Raw genomic sequence first — 13,296 nt, 5'->3', positions numbered from 1 at the left:
AGCACCATCCTTGTTCTGTCATCTTAGGTCTGAACACCCAATGCAATGTCCTTGAAATTATAGAAGGAAAGGCAAAAGTAAGTAAATATCATGTATAAAATAGTTTATTACCATAATAAATAAAATTAAACTTTTTTTTCTTTTTTTTCTTTTTTTTTTTTACAAATATCATTTGTGCTTGTTTAAAAATGTTAAGAAGGGAATATCATCAATGGAGGGGCCCACATGTTCCTCTTAACATTCCCAGTTGCAGACATACAGTGACGTTCCTGGCAGCATCCTTCACTGGCCACAAAAACAGTATCAGCTCATTTGCACTTCTGTTTATTCATGCTCACCTGAACAACGTGGCAGATGCAAAGGAAAAAGGGAAACCCAGTGAAGGATTTGGCAGGACTCAAGTGGAAAGTGTGTTAATATAAGAAGTCCCGGGATGACAAATTGCTCATGAGTGGAAGCGTCCTTGCAGTGTCGGCAAAATGTCGGCTGTGGACAGTCTCCAACTGATGCACAAATACAGTGTCTGAATATTAAGAGAATACATTCATTAGAGGGAGGTTGCATCTTTCTTAACATAAAAGCAATTCATATCCTGATACAAGATCCGTGAACTTCTTGTTGAACAGCTAATGGATCCAGAAGTCACAGATAAAGAGACACTGGCTCTAAGAGGAGTTTAATGGCATGCGGGGAGGGCACCCACCCGGTCCGGCCCCTGCAGGTTATTCAAATCCAGTTCTAGAGGTTCCAGAAGAAGTCTGACGTGCTCTCATGAAAATGAAGTTTCATGGGAAACTAAGCTTCAGGCAAATTCACATTGATTCTTTTGAACTGTGAGGGATGGAAATTGAAACTTCTCCATAGGAACATTTTGGGTGAGAAAATGGTGCTTTGATGGCTGAAGTAGGTGCTAAGGGGACAGTGAAATCTCCAGTTGGAGGGCACAAGAGCTGGTGAAGGTAACTTTTATTGAAGCAAGAGAGAGAAGACAGTACAATGATTTAGTGACAGAAGAGAGGCTGTCCCGGGGCTGAGTGTGCCCTCAGCAGGCCTCCTCTTTAAGCAACATTGTGTGAGGAGTTCCATTCAAGGGTCTTAAGGCTAAACATCTTATTGCAAAACACTGTACAATCTATTCATTCAATGCACATCAACTTGTATGTCCACCAGGGCTCCTAAAATTCCTCAGAGGGTGCATATGCCGTATGGCAGTCAATGCAACAAGCGGGGGAGATGAGGCGCTTCCTACACCTGGTATTTCTAAGGCATCCATTTGTTCCCCACACAGGCTTGGACCAAAGTTTGAAAGTGGGTTTTGTCGATCTTAATAAAGAGGCAAGCCCAAAATTGTCAAAGAAGATGAGTTTTTGGAAATAGCAGAGGAATTCAGGACTCACCTGTTGCTTGCTGCCGTTTGTCCTGACTTGCAATTCTTCTGCGATACCCAAATAAACTCATATGTATGTATTTATTTATTTTAACAATTTTGAGCTTGCCTCTTTAGTTAGGTGACAGTCCTTGGTGTCAGAAGTCGGAGCCGAAGGAAAAGACTCCCAAAGGACAAGGACACTCGGAATGGAGCTCTTTGTGCCCGTCGCTTCCGTGAGTCTCCTCTTGGATCCTGAGCGTCCTCCCTTTGGTTGAGCTCCCCGACTTTAATCGGCATCTGTTTAAATGTTTCATTCTTTCTGTTTAAGGGTTTCTCCTTTTTGGTATTTTTTTTCTTTTTTTGTTAGAAGTGCACTGAGTTTTGGTATAATTACTTTGGAATTCTTGAGAGCAAAAATTAAAAATAGTATCGGTGGGCATGGGTGTAGCAAATAAATCTACCCGCACACTCACCACCTCCTTCTGAGAGATTGAGCTCTGACGCAAAAGACTGACAGGATAAGTTGGTCTCAGACAGGCCAGATTGACAGTAGGTTGTCTGTCAACTGCTAGGAACATTTCTGTGCCACAGGGGACACCTGGTCATGGGTCGGACACGAGGGCAAAGGCCTTCAGCCCCAAGAAAAATGTGTCCTGTGAATGAACAGGCGCACTGTCGCTGTAAAACCAAATACACCTACCAACCCCGGAAGTGCCCCCTTTACGCTATTTAGGGATTTTTCTTTTGCCCTCAAAACCTGTGGAAAATGAGAACCCAGTTATCTAAATACCTAAGAATAACCCTCCCTCAGGGACCTCAGCCGGCTCTATGTTAAAAAATTATAGTTCTGCTTCACGCGCATGTTTGACTAAATGGACCAACCTTACTAAAGATAATTTAGAACTTCAGTGGCCGTGAAGCAGACGCTTGATCTCCCCAAACTTGTTTTCCTCCGGACTAAATTAGAAAACCACTGCAATAAACTAAAGAACCTGAACGGGACGGCTATTTTAATTGGTACCTAGAGGCTTCTAAACATAGCCAGGATTCTAAAATTGCTTCTTTACGAAGTATTCTTTCCAAGTTAACTGAAGAAAATAAATAACTAAAAGGAGATTTAAAGCCATCTGAAGCCTCTTTCTTGGCAGGACCAGCCGTGGTTTGCCCTAACACTCTATATTTGCCTCACCCCCTCTATATCTACCTTTGCCCTGAAGGAAGGTTACCCTTCCTTTGTACGTCCCTTCTTTAGTGCTAATACGTTACTAACTGAGCCAGTTAAAACTCTCCCTTTTAACATTAGGCCCTCTGAGGCTCCTGCTAAACCGTTCATTTCTAACATCCTGTCGACCAAAGCTGAACTTAGCGCGATAGTAAAAGATTTTCCCAAAGTAACTGAGGGTCCTCATAGATTTGCTGAAGAGTTCAATAGTGCCATCCAAACTTAACAACGTGGCTCGTCTGCTCTTTATCGATTAGTCCACGCCCTTGCTGGAGAACACTGCATTGCATGGTTGATAGTGGACGGTTCCATAGTGGCATCTGAAGCTCGTGTTCCTTGCTTGGGAACCCAGGGCAGCGAGCGTCCGGGTAAGAGTAGGTAGCATGAAGCAGCCTGTGGTCAGGTGCGTGTCATACAAATGAAAGAAGAGGTTTGGCTCATTTAAAAACTTGTTTTTTTTCTCAGAGAAAACAATTATAGCAAAAATCCCTAAAGTCCTTAACTGGAGAGCAAGAGCTCATACAGCCACACTCGTGGTGCTCTCAGCGTCGCCCACAGGAGCACGTGCTGTGGGCCCTGCGACCCCGAGATGAACAGATCCGGGCTCCATCAAGCCCAGTTTGATCCCAGGAGTCAATCCTAGGAGTACATTCATGAAGCTTTATCCCCCCCCTCCCCGCCCCCAAACAAGTCTAGACTTTACGCCTCACACATCAGCATCATTGCCCCTCAGACCCAGATGGGGAGTCCTTTCTGAATGACCTGTGTCCCGCAGGCAGAGCTGAAGGGAACGGGAAGGGCCTCTCTCCATTGGCCTGCAGGCTGCTGGACAGGAGCCTGGCATCATGTACCTGGAGAGTCGGGCAGGAGCTTCTGAAGCTGGACATTAGAGTTATTAGGACCCTTGCCCTGCCTTCAAAGCAGTGGGTCCAAAACTTTACAAGCAGGTAAAGGAGCATGTTTAAGGAATGGCAAACTAGAACGTTGCCGGGGCAGCTGGTAGATGGGATTCCAGAGAGGTTACAGCTTCTGCTCCAAGGACTGGTTGGCAGCTTCTCAAATTAAAGAGGCTGGAAGCCCCACGACTCTATCCAGAATCATAAATTGTCACGACGGGGAATTTCACTTCCTCTTCTTTGTATGCTGCCACCTGAAGCTAAATCTAATTTCTCAGCCTCAGGACGCCAGGGGCCACCCTGTAAGCCTCAAGCAAGAAGCTGCATAAGTGTACGGGGTCTCTGCTCCCCAGGGCCATCTGGGCCAACCCTGGGAGCCAGGAGAGGACAGCCCCATTCTGCACAGACAACTGGGGGCCAAGTCCTAGGTCATATGGTCACTGAGCAGGTGGGTGGTGGGTCTAGACAGGTGGCTTTCAGAAACACTGACTGTCTTTGGTAGGGCAAGGCCTGATTGTCAGGTTCCTTTCAGTACTGAGGGAAATCAGCACTGGGATCCAGACTCTCTTTAACAAAGCAATGCCAGGCAGAGGTGCTAAGAGTGGAGTCACTGCCATTACATGGTGCATTACATGGTGGATAGTGGACGGCTGCAACGGTCAGTGCCCTGGATGGTTCCGTCCTGTCACTCATGGCCCAGACCACCTGCACTGCTCATTTCACTCTCTCACAGCTGAGGGCTTAGAGCTGAACTGCCAACCTTGCTCAGCAACTTCTAGAGTCCTGATTCCTTTCTATAGGGCACACACCCGGGCTAGCCCCAATTGCCCGGGAGAGATCTCCTCTCTTTCCTTTTGCAGAAGCCATTGAAAGAAGCTCAAGCACACAAATGACCTGCCCCAGGTGACTATGAGACAGTGGCGTGTCCCCGAGCACCATGGCATAGGGACTGGGATGGCCCACAGGTGGCTCCATGATCACCGTTCTGAGTTCAGACCGTCCCCGTGGATCACAGCCACATAGCCACCTCTCTCGATCACTGTAAAGAGACAGCTGGAAAACCCACTGCCTCATTCTCTTTTTCCAGCTCCCGAAGCAAGTACAATCGCGATCCTGCAATCTTTTCACATTTTCTCTTCAAGTCCTACTGACTTTAGTAGGAGATACAGAGATTAGCTTTAAAGTAAGGCCAAGCCTGGCTCCCACGTGTCCTCTGAGGACACCCTGAAGTGGACAAAATACAAACTTCTGAAGGGCAATCCCCGTGAGAATTATAATATAAACATAGCACTTGCTACAATCATGTTTCTGAGGTTGTGTGTGTGTGTCTGTGTCTACTTTGCTAATAAAGCAACTCTGGGCTCATCACCCGTTCTGCTGATGCCCCGTACCCTGAGGAATGTCACAGGAACACATGGGAGAGAGACTGAGAGGGGAAAGAAGCAAAGGGGCTTGTGTGATGAGGCCAGTGGTGTGGGGCAAGGCCAGAGGTTCATCTGGGGCCTCCAGGGCCCTCCCCGCTGGCCATCCCATAGGAGCAGGCTGTGGAGAATCTCTGGATCCCAAGGGACCCTCTCCAGCTTTTACACTTGGCTCACCTCTTTGGGGAAAGGAGACCTGAGGATTCCCGGCTCTCAGTGTCTATGGGAGGCACCCACAGCACCTCAGCTGCTTTTTGGCCTTAACCATGGGAGACAAGAGAGTTGAAAGGCTCTACACTCCCTGTCTCTCCATCTCCCCTTATCCCAAGCTTGTTACAATTATGACTGTAGGAAAATATACAGTGACATCAGACATAGGCTGTACAAGGACAGAGACTGCTGGGAGATCCCTGTGCTCACGGCAGTCTTCGGGGGTCTTGGCAAAGGAGCCCAGCACGGTCTATCCATGAGGAGTTCTTGGTGCTCTCTCACCAATCCCCAAATGGCTGCTACTCTTTTCTGGTAGTTTTCATCTTTTACAAATATCACGGCAGTAAAAAATTAAAAATGAAGGAAAATACTCTTTAGACAGCATGCCCCCTCTTCCCAAATTGTGCAAAGACAGTTCAGGTGTAGCTGCCGTCTTGCAGGGTGGCAGCACGCTCCCCTTCCTGTATCTCTTCCCAGATGGAGGAATAGAGAGAGTGTGTGCCTAAGCGACTGGTCCCACTTAAGATTTTCTGTCAGGAAAAGCCTACTTTTAAAGTTGTTGGTCATGTAGGTTTATGTGGTGGGGTGGTGTCTAGGGCAGGGTGGTCGGTTTTTGTCTTTGACTTTTTTTTCCCCCCCACAAACCTCTCAGCTCGCTCCAAAAATGTCTCTCTCTGATTCTGGGGACTGGGGCCTCGATATTTCAAACAGCTCCTGAGGAGACTGAGAGGATCTTCTGGAAGTTAATATCCTGAGTATCTCAGAGAGCTGTTTCTCGATACTGGTCATTTTGGTGTTCAAGGCCTTGATGTCCTCCTTCAGCTCGTGTTTCACCTCCAGGAGGGTGGCCTGCAGCGTCTGCTCGGGGATGGGGTAGAAAGAATGTTTGACCTCCGCCAGGATGGGGCTCCGGTCCTGGGGGCTCCTGGCCTCGCCAGCGTTGTCCAGGCGCAAGTCGCTCTTGGTGATGCCGCTGTCGCACGAGTCCGTCTTCTTCAGCGTGGTCTCCCCTGAGGTCTTGGTCCTCTCGGGAAGCGTCTCCATGGACTCGGCCTTGGACACTTTGTTCCAGTCCTCCGCCTTCCCACAAGCATCTTTGAAGCGGGCCCAGCCTTTGCGCTTGGCACAGTCGCCCCCACTGCCCTTGGGGCCCAGGCACTCGGAGCCGGGCGCATGCAGCTTGGCGTGGTCTGACACCCCCGAGGTGCAGGCCGCTGGGAAGGACACAGGTGTGGCGGGGCTCTCGCGGACAGTGACCACACTGGCCTTCACGAGGCTGTGGTTGGCCGAGGCATGCTCTGCGAGGACACTGCCCTTCTCCACGTCCAGGTCATCCAGATCCCGGACCCCCCGCTCCGCCGCCAGCCTGGCCTCCTTCTGCTGTCGGAACCTCTGGAAGAGTCGCCGGACTGGGTGGTCCGGAGGCAGGATGAGGGGGGCCTCATTCTTCCGTTTCCTGCGCTCTTCCTCTTCCCGCTTCACGTCGCTGATCTTCCGGAATACGATCTGGAGTGAGACAGAACGACATGTGTATAAGGGCTGCGTAGCCGCTCTGCCTGTCACAGCTCTCGGCTCCCAGCCCCCTGTCCCCAAGAACTGAGGCTCAGAGTCCGTTCACATCCCTGCAAGGCCCTCCCTGGGCTTTCCTCAGTGACTGCCATCACTCCCTTTTCTTGACTTTCTAACCCACCTTCCAACATCAAGAAATTGACCCTTGCTGTTGTCCTCTTCAAGAGAAACAAACCCCCGACCTCTGCATCCCCACGTGCCAGGAGGTTGGAGATACAAAATGGCCTTTTCTTGGCCTCTGGATGGGTCCACATTTAACCCATCCAGGCCTGCAACACAGCGTCACCTGGTCTGTTTTTCAAAACGCATTTTTCTGACCCCAGCTCAGACCTACTGCATTAGAATCTCCAGACAGGATGCCCTTGAGCCTGTAACGTAAGCTCTCCAGGTGATCTGAGCACCTGTAGTCTAAACCACACTCCAGGGGAAGAAAGTTCGGCCAAGTCCACAGACTGCCATTGCCACGTGCAGATCTGGTCCCTGAGTGAATGCGGTTGGCTGTGAGAAGTAAAAGCTCGTCTCACAGGGAAGCCCTCCTTGTTCTTAGGGAGCTTACAGGGAAGAAAGGCCCATGACCTTGAACATGAGCTCATCCTAACAATAACAAACATTGGATGGAGCTTTGCCATTTATAAGGCACTTTGATGTTATTTCACGTATTCCTTACAACAAAATTATCAAGGTCACTGGGAGACATATGTGTATTATTATCCCCATTTTAGAGAAGCAGAAATCAAGGCTCAGAGTAGTAAAGGTCACATGACAGGTAACTTTCCTATAAGGAACTTGCACCCAAGCCATCAAACCCCAGATCCATTAGATGTCCAACAGGTACTTCCTGACGATGACAATGCTTCATGCAGAGGACAGACAGACAGCAGCACAGTCTCATAAGTCTGGCTCTGAGTGCAGCGTGAGCTACATGTTACAGGGCTTTCCCCTGGCTGACAGCAGATTATAAGAAAGCCTGTCATTTCTGGCTTATACTGCATGTGGCAGGTACACTCAGGGACATGTGTGAATCATCCCTACCTGAACTTATAGGAAACAACCTGCAAGAGGTCGTCATTTTTATGTGAATCTCTGGTTTGAGGACCAGCGGCATTAAGCTCATTGAGGAGGAGAGAAGAAGCCTGTGGAAGGGACAGTGGCAGCTTTTCCGTCACCACAATCTGGAGGCCCGTGTGCCCTGTGTGGGTAGCCTCAGACTAACCCCGAACCAGTTCCAAGGACTTGTCACAGGACCCCCAGGTCTTGGGGAGGCACGTATGGTGGCATGCCAGGAGGATGGGCTTTGGGTTCAGACAGAATAAGTCCCAGCTCTGCCACCTAGCTCCATGCCCTCAGACAGGTATCTCGACTCCTGAGTCTCAGTTTCCTCCTTAAAAAGTGGGAAAAATCCTCACTTTTCTGACTTGGTGGAAACCAGCACAAGATTGCTTATGTGAAAGCACTGGCTCCTTGTAGATGCTTAAAATGAATCCTCCTGCCCCCAGTAAAAAAGGAACAGCCTTGATAAGGCTCTTTCCTTTCTTTTCTATTTTTGCATCTAGGGGCAGATGATACATAACTACATATAACATGCTCTACCTCCTCTAGGAAGCCCCCCTGCCCAGAGCTCTCTGAGGGTACCACCCATGTTCTCAGATATGACTGACAAGAATGGTCATTTTATAGTGCCAAAAAACACAGAGGAACCCAACAAACACTGCATTGCCTGATGCCAGCAACCAATCAGCAAACTGCAATCCGACTGTAGGCTCACACCTGTCATCCATCTTCTCCATCAAAACGCCTGTCACTGCATGACTTTATACTCGGGTCACTAACAGGTGGGTGGGATAGAGCGGTCACCACTCTCACCTGGTTAAATCTTCAAGTCACATTACTTGGCTTTCTGACCTCCACTGGGCAGCATTTCTCCCATCCCTGCCCTGCCCAGCTATGATTTTGTAACCCTGCCTCTGCGGGTCCCCATCAGCGACACCCCGTCTGTTCCTGCAGTCTAGCCTCTCAGGTGGCAGTCTTCCACCTCCATACGTCCCTCTGCTCATGTGGTTCTCTGTTCCGGGAAAAGTACTTGCTCTCCACCCGGCATCCAGTTCCTCCTCACACCAAGGCTCCAAACATCACCTCTGCCAGAAAGCCCTCCCTGATTCCACGGAGCTCTAAGTTATCCTCCCAACTCTAAGGGCCCCTCTGTGCTCACACCACACTTCTGCCCTAATTACACTCTATCTTGTGTCCATTTGTAGTAGAGACGCCAACTATTTCTTCCCCCAGTCACATCCCTTCTTAGAGAAGGGAGGAAGGACAAAGGGAACAAGGAAGGAAGGCGGAACAGAGGGGAGGAATGAGAAAAAGAGGGAGGAAGGGGAAAGGGGGAAGGAATGAGAAGGTGATCGTACTCAAGAGATGGCTCTGGCTCCTCCCCTTTATTCGTGGGACATCTGACTCTTAACAGTATCTGCCCTTTTTTCTACTTGAGCTAGTTTGAGTGGGGTTGTTTCTTACACGCAACAATTCTCAAACAAGATACTAATTCTTTACATCTTATTCACCCTGAAATCTCCCTGAGGACCCAACACAGCACTTTGCATATCACACCTGTGTCTATTACTTTAAAACACATATATTATCTACCCTAACAGAGCAGGGGTTGTCCGTTTTGTTCACTGTGTCCAGCACTCAGAAAATGCCTGGTACTTAGGGGGCCCTCAATAAATATTTATGGACTGAATGAATAAACGAACGAGTAACAGATAAATACGAGCTAATGCATCAATGGGAGAATGTCTTCTGCCTGGAAAGGTGTGATCGTAGAGCTCATAATCAATGTTATAAAAGGAAGCGATGGGCTCAGAACACACATGGTCCTCTTCCCAACTCTCAATATCACAGGTCAGATGCAGCCCTTGAGACTGGAAATGAGATGTTTTAAGACTAAAGAAAAGAAAGTACGTCTTCAGATATTGAGGCATCGACACAAAATCTCTCCCAAGGGGCAGCACACCAGGGGGTTAACAAAGGCTTAATACGCATTCACGGTGGACACTTGTGCGGGGAAGTGGCAGCTCCTGCTTGATGGGCTGGATGTGCTCTTCAACCAAATGCCCATGGGGGGCAGAATCCTGGGGGGGGTGGCTGGCCTGACACGGGTGGCATATTCAGACTGAGTCGTGAACGAGGGCAGCCTTGCACTCACGGCCTGGGGCTCTCCTTGGGTGGGGGGACGTGGGTGCTTGGGTCTGTGCTGACTCTTCTGAAGCCTCTTGGCTTTTCCCAAAGTGTCACCTTAGCGCTGTCCTCAGTCATCCCGTATCCCACAGGCAGCCCCACCTGAGTAGCATTGGCCCCTTCAGTGGGCAGGTGAACCAAGGGAGAGCTTCCTGCCCTGCAGAAGTGCCTGAGCCCTCCTGTGAAAATCAGCGTAAAACCAGCAACACCCTCTGCCCCACGCCCCGCCCCCAAAGGATATAGAGCTGACGTGGCCTGACAGCTTTGCTGCTCTGGGATCCAGGGCTCTGCTAACTAACCTCAGCCACGTTTTTGGAGAAGTTGGTCACGGACTCTTCATGTCAGAGGCCTCCATGACCAACCATTTGGCCAAGGATTTTAGGTCCAAGTGGGCAGGGGTGCCTGCCTGACTCACAACAGTGAGGCCGTGCTGCCAGCACCAGCCACAGCAGCTCTCGTCTGCTCAGAGGTGCTCCATAGTTCCTACCGCAGGAACGATGCGCCAGACCCCAAAACCCATAACTCAGGATGCTCTCTGCTCTCAACAGTCTCTAGCTGGAGGCCTGGGGAAGTCCGTCCAGCTTTTCTAAATGTTCCGTGAAGTTGTAACAGGTACCAGGAGGGGGACAGTTTTAAAATGAAATAAATTTGAGCTGCATGACAATGTTAAATTGGTTGTTTTACTGCAGGACTTCTCAGAGCCTTAACACACTGATGCACCTTACAAATGTCTCAGTAGCATTTCTTAAACACTTTCCCCCATATTCTCTCTCTGCAAAGGGTAGTATTCCCCAGAATCCCCTCTGGCAAACACTGAAATTACATCAATGTGGGGGGCATGGAGCACCCTCTATATTTGCGATTAGCCCTCATAGGTGGGAAGGCAGTTTCCCATTCCATGTGCCAGCTAAATGGGGCCTCTTCTCTCCAACCTTACTGCTGAGCCCCTGGAGTATGGGGTTTGGGGGTCTCCATTGCTGATACACTCCCCCCTAGTGGACAGACCTGGATCAATCCAAATCCTGTGACAGGACTGAGGAAGCTGGACCATCAACTCTCCTGCCTCCCAGCCGTCAGTCCTTCTATATGCGCCGTCTGTACTGAGCAAGTTCAAGTCCTGAAAATTCCCTGTTCACTCCGCCCGAACCTCCCTTCCATCTCATCTTCCGCCCCATCCCTTCAAGCTGACTCCTGACCTTCAGGATTCAGCTCAGGAGTCATCCACTCCGCCGAGCTTCCCTGACTCTCCCTCACTGCCTGGGTCAGAAGACCCCCTTCCTGGGCGTAACAAGCCTGGGGCAGCCACATGTACTTCCCTCAAAGATCCCTGCAACCATTATTAGGAAGCAGCATTTTGCTTATTTGTCTTTTCCTTTCGGCAGCAGCTTTATTCAGTTTTTCCCCACCTTCAGCATCATGCCTGGCATATATAGTGCTCAATCAATGGCCAATAAATCAATAAATATGTCAGTGAATCAATTATGACCCTCCCTCTGTGTGTGAGGCCCATGCTAGGGTGACAGAAGTGATGTGTCTGCCCCTACAAGCACACACACACGCACACACACAATCTATTTCTGATGTTTGTGGTCTATTGGGGAGAGAGAGCGATCACAGGTGAAGTTCTCTGTACCCAACATGTAGGCTCCTGAAGAGAACTATGTAAATAGAATCCTAAAGGACTTCCATTTTCACTCATCTTCATTTCAGTGACCTGACCAATTTTAATGTTTCCAGTCACTTACTTGAGCTCAGAGAGCTGCTATTTCAAAGTGGCCTTGCGATGAGTCTCTTTGCAATGAGGACAACTCTTGAATTGGTTTGTATAAACTCGGATCTTCCTGTGGCGGGCAATCCGGTGGGACAACCCTGGACTGGGCCTTTGAACACCAGCGGGCTCATTTCAGCCCTGCTACCCCGCACGGCTGGGCCCTGAGCAAGCTGCTTCTCACACCTGCCTGCACCTGGGTGTCTCCCTGAGCTCCCCTCAGAGCAGTGCCAGGCTTTCTTCTTCTGTTTTCCTGTGTTATGTACTGGGTTTCGTTGTGAGAGTTCACTCTGGGAAAAGATTCTGTGGTCACAAAAAATTACTTTGAACCCCACTGGATAACCTCCTCTCTAAAGCCCCCTCAGGAATGAACATTAATGATTATAATAATATAGCACTCTGTATTGTGCGTAACTGCTTATTCCACATATGCAAGTGCATTGTTTCATTTAAGCCAAACATCCCGGGAGATGTGCAGGGGCCTTCTCCACAATGTGACAGCTGAGGAGACTGGGGCGTAGCTGGTAGAGTGACCTGCTCAAGGTCACAGAGCTAGGTAGAAGCAGAACTTCAGGGCTTGGACCAGTGTTCTTGCCTTGATGTCACCTTCCTCACACTAGCAATTGTAGACAGGGGCCACACCAGCAGAGAGGTGCTGGCGTCTGCCTGGAGAGGTGACCAGGGGCCTCTAATAACCCATTGGAAAGGCCCCACCTTGGACACAGGCTGACCCAGGTCCAGGCCCCAGCGATGGGATAAGTCCGGATCCTCCCTGGCCAACCAGGGTCCTTCCAGCCCACAGAGGGGCCTGACGTATTGGGCATGCGAGGTCCACACAGAATGCCGAACAGCTCATGACTTACTGGAACAGGGGGAGACAGAGGACGCCCGAGGGCAGGAGTGGCTGCTGTGCCTCATTCATCCATCTCCACATCCCTCTGAGGGCTCACCAAGCTGCGGCCCTGAGCCTGGAGGCCTTTAATGAAAGGTTGTTGAGCTGAACAGAATTGACACCCAGCTCTCAAGCTGCAGGGCTTTCTGAGAAGCTATTTTCAAGTTTGTTTGAAAACGCAATCCCCCTGGGACCTGAGGTGAGTCAGGAGCATTGACTGCCACTTCTGGGGGCATTCCAGGAGGGCCTGGCCCCTCTCCACGCCCACCAAGTGCAGGCCAAGGGGAGCAGGAGTCCCTTCAGGGTCCCTGAGCAAGACGGTCCTGCAGCACATGTCAGGGAAAGATAGCTCTGGAAGGGGAATGCACCGCCAGAGTCCTGACAGCACAGAGAATGGGAGCCCAGTTGCTCACAAAAGCTCAAATTGGGGAGTAAAAATATATACATAATCTCAATTCTCCAGTGGTTTGCCTAAATGAACAGAGGCTGAGGTATGAATCATAGAAAACCACTAGATAAACTAAAAGGGATTTATTTTGTTTTTCATTGGACTTAGACACATGTCCCAAATCTGCAACACACAGAGCAGTGGAAAGAACACAGACTTGGCGTAGCCTCAACTCTGCTGCTGCCCGGCCGCTGCGCGACCTTGGGCAAGCCGTGTCTTTCCTTGGCTGGACCACACCAACATTTCTTAAATCTGGCTGTACTT

The 13,296-nt window shown here is 49.7% G+C and overlaps 1 protein-coding gene across 3 annotated transcripts in view; it reads right to left on the bottom strand.

Annotated features, from left to right (window-relative positions):
- Positions 1-158: 158 nt before the first annotated feature.
- The window catches only part of KCNH1 (potassium voltage-gated channel subfamily H member 1), a 333,308-nt gene continuing 320,170 nt past the window's right edge, over positions 159-13,296 (bottom strand). For all 3 annotated transcript variants that reach the window (XM_074322079.1, XM_074322080.1, XM_074322081.1), the window contains one exon: positions 159-6,624. In XM_074322079.1, the coding sequence (XP_074178180.1) occupies positions 5,767-6,624 (858 nt within the window). In that variant the 3' untranslated portion in view covers positions 159-5,766. The remainder of the gene's footprint in view (positions 6,625-13,296) is intronic.

This window comes from Rhinolophus sinicus, linkage group LG17 (genome assembly GCF_036562045.2).
Source record: "Rhinolophus sinicus isolate RSC01 linkage group LG17, ASM3656204v1, whole genome shotgun sequence".
Taxonomy (NCBI): domain Eukaryota; kingdom Metazoa; phylum Chordata; class Mammalia; order Chiroptera; family Rhinolophidae; genus Rhinolophus; species Rhinolophus sinicus.
This window is presented reverse-complemented; position numbering and strand designations above follow the sequence as displayed.